The sequence below is a fragment of the Trematomus bernacchii genome, unplaced genomic scaffold (genome assembly GCF_902827165.1).
Source record: "Trematomus bernacchii unplaced genomic scaffold, fTreBer1.1, whole genome shotgun sequence".
Taxonomy (NCBI): domain Eukaryota; kingdom Metazoa; phylum Chordata; class Actinopteri; order Perciformes; family Nototheniidae; genus Trematomus; species Trematomus bernacchii.
Window position 1 is genome coordinate 622,166 of NW_022987696.1, and position 2,366 is coordinate 624,531.

The 2,366-nt window shown below is 35.9% G+C and overlaps 1 protein-coding gene across 1 annotated transcript; it reads right to left on the bottom strand.

The window, feature by feature from the left end:
* Window positions 1-1,061: 1,061 nt before the first annotated feature.
* LOC117489272 (olfactory receptor 142-like) lies at window positions 1,062-1,988 on the bottom strand. Its single transcript, XM_034138477.1, has one exon. The coding sequence runs from the start codon at window positions 1,986-1,988 to the stop codon at window positions 1,062-1,064; it is 927 nt and encodes a 308-aa protein (XP_033994368.1).
* Between the last annotated feature and the right edge of the window lie 378 nt (window positions 1,989-2,366).

The following is a 2,366-nucleotide window of genomic DNA, read 5'->3' on the forward strand; positions in this document are numbered from 1 at the left end:
TTGTGTGCTATAATGTATTTACAAAGTGTGAAGAGGAGGCAACTTTAAAATAGGGAACCTGTTCAGGTCAATTAGAGTCAAACTATTAGCTTATTGGTTATGAACAAGACTTCACTTTAAAATAGGGAAAATGTTCTTAGATATAAATACGTATTTTTTTGTTATTTAGACACAATTAACACTTATAGTTTCATGTCTTGTTACGTAAGAATAGATAATATTTGTTAAGTGTTATTAAGGGAGAATTACTATTCTTGTGGTACTACTGCCTTATTAGGCCCATATTGAGCAGAGCATATTAAGACCAAAACTCATGTACAACAACTTCCTTACTTGAAATAAATAAGCACTAATTAGAGGGTTATTGAGGAAAAACTCTCAACTAATGGCCTATTCCTGGGAGAATATGGTCATGTAGAATAAGGCATTAATAAGTGTTTTATAATGACTAATAAAGAGCCAATATACTGCTAATATGCATGTTAATTAACAACTAGTTCATGGTGAATTTGTGTACCTTCATATAAATTGTTACCGAAACATTTATTATTTTTGAGTCAAACACTTATTCAACATTTGACACAATGTCTTGTTTATTTGTACAGAATCTTTCAACAACAGAGCAAAACGACAGTCGTTACATCAGACAGGCATGAAGAAAATGCATATTGAAAAATAGCAGTATTATACAAAAACATAAGGAATCAAAATGTTTTTTTCACAGATCTAAAGATATTGTAGTTGTTTTTCCAGCTGACTTCTATGTTAGGATGAATCCTTGTACATTTCAGGAACTGCACTTTATGTTAAATGTGTTTGGGCTGATTGCTCGCTGTATGAGGCAGCAAATCCTCCCTTACGGTCATTGTAAAAATTGAAATGCTTTTCAGATTTATATTTGCGGCCTTGTGTGTGAGAAAAAGCCATAGATGTTTTTTTTATACAAACCTAACATATAACAAACTTGACAACTTGTCACTCAGAAATGTAATCATTATCACCTTTCCTCGAGGTGTTATTGATGCTGAGCAAATAAAATACATGACTTTAACATTAGCACCTTACACTTTACCAAAGAGAAGACTCTTACATATGATGCGGATTTTTGTTAAATTTTGTCCATATATTAAAGGGTTGAAGAGCGGTGGGAAGGTGATAAAGTACAGAGATAAAAAAATACGCAACATGCTGGGAACACTGCTCATATCAAACCTGCTCTGTGCTACTTCAAAAAAAGCCCCGAAGGAGAAGTTAAGCAGGGAAACAAGGTGAGGTGTGCAGGTACTGAGAGCTTTCTGTCTGGTCTGTTTGGAGCCAGAGAAACACACTCTGAGGATCCTCATGTACGAGTAAAACATTAAAACTACAAGAGCAACTATAACAGTAAATCCATAAACAAGTCCATAAATATTATTAACTGTAGTGTCAGAGCAGGCCAGTTTAACAACCGAGAAGTTATCACAGTACACTTTGTTAATGATGTTCCCACACAGCTGTAAAGAGGCAGTCAGTGATATCATGATAACTACATTAAGAATGGGGAAAAACCAGGTTAGAGCAATAAACATGGCAGCTTTGTTAGAAGTCATACGTGTGTTATAATGCAGAGGATGACAGATAGCAAGATATCTGTCATAAGACATGATGGCTAAATTATACCACTGTACATTTACATATATATACAGGCAGAAAATCTGCAGGAAGCAAAACGGAGCAGAAACAGTGTGAATGTCAGAGAGGATCTGAACCAGAAGGGATGGAAACAACCCTGTACTACCACACAGTTCATTTACAAACAGGCTGCACAGAAAAAGGTACATAGGTTCATGTAAGCTCCTGTTCACACAGATAACCACAATCAGCAACACATTGGCACCTATAATACAGACATATAAACACATGACAATCATGAAGAATAAGTATTTAAAAACCCCCGTGTGGAAGAAGGCACTCAGTATAACATATGAAACATGAGTAGAGTTCACCATGGTCCTCCTCATTCAAACATGTAATGAAACAGATTATATACTCATCTCTCATTAAAGTCTGTATGATGTTCACATCAGAATAACGGAGCACAGTTAGTGGAGGACATTGTGTGAAGCTGCAGACTCACTGAGCTCAGACCCCCTGCTGCTTTTACCTTCTTCAGTGAGGGGAGCCAATCACAGCACTCCATCCCTATTGTCAAAGGACCCACTGACCGACCTGTAACCATAGTTTAGAAAAATAACATGCTAACATTAGTCGTAATTAGTTTGGCACCTAACTGCCATTAGTCTGCATTAGTTAGAGTTTTTCGCATGAACTCATTTATGTATTTATTTAATCAAGGACCATGCATACAAATACATTAATCTCAGAAA

What these genes read in the sequence shown, in the direction of transcription:
- LOC117489272 (XM_034138477.1), bottom strand. Translation starts at nt 1,988, where the DNA reads ATGGTGAACTCTACTCATGTTTCATATGTTATACTGAGTGCCTTCTTC.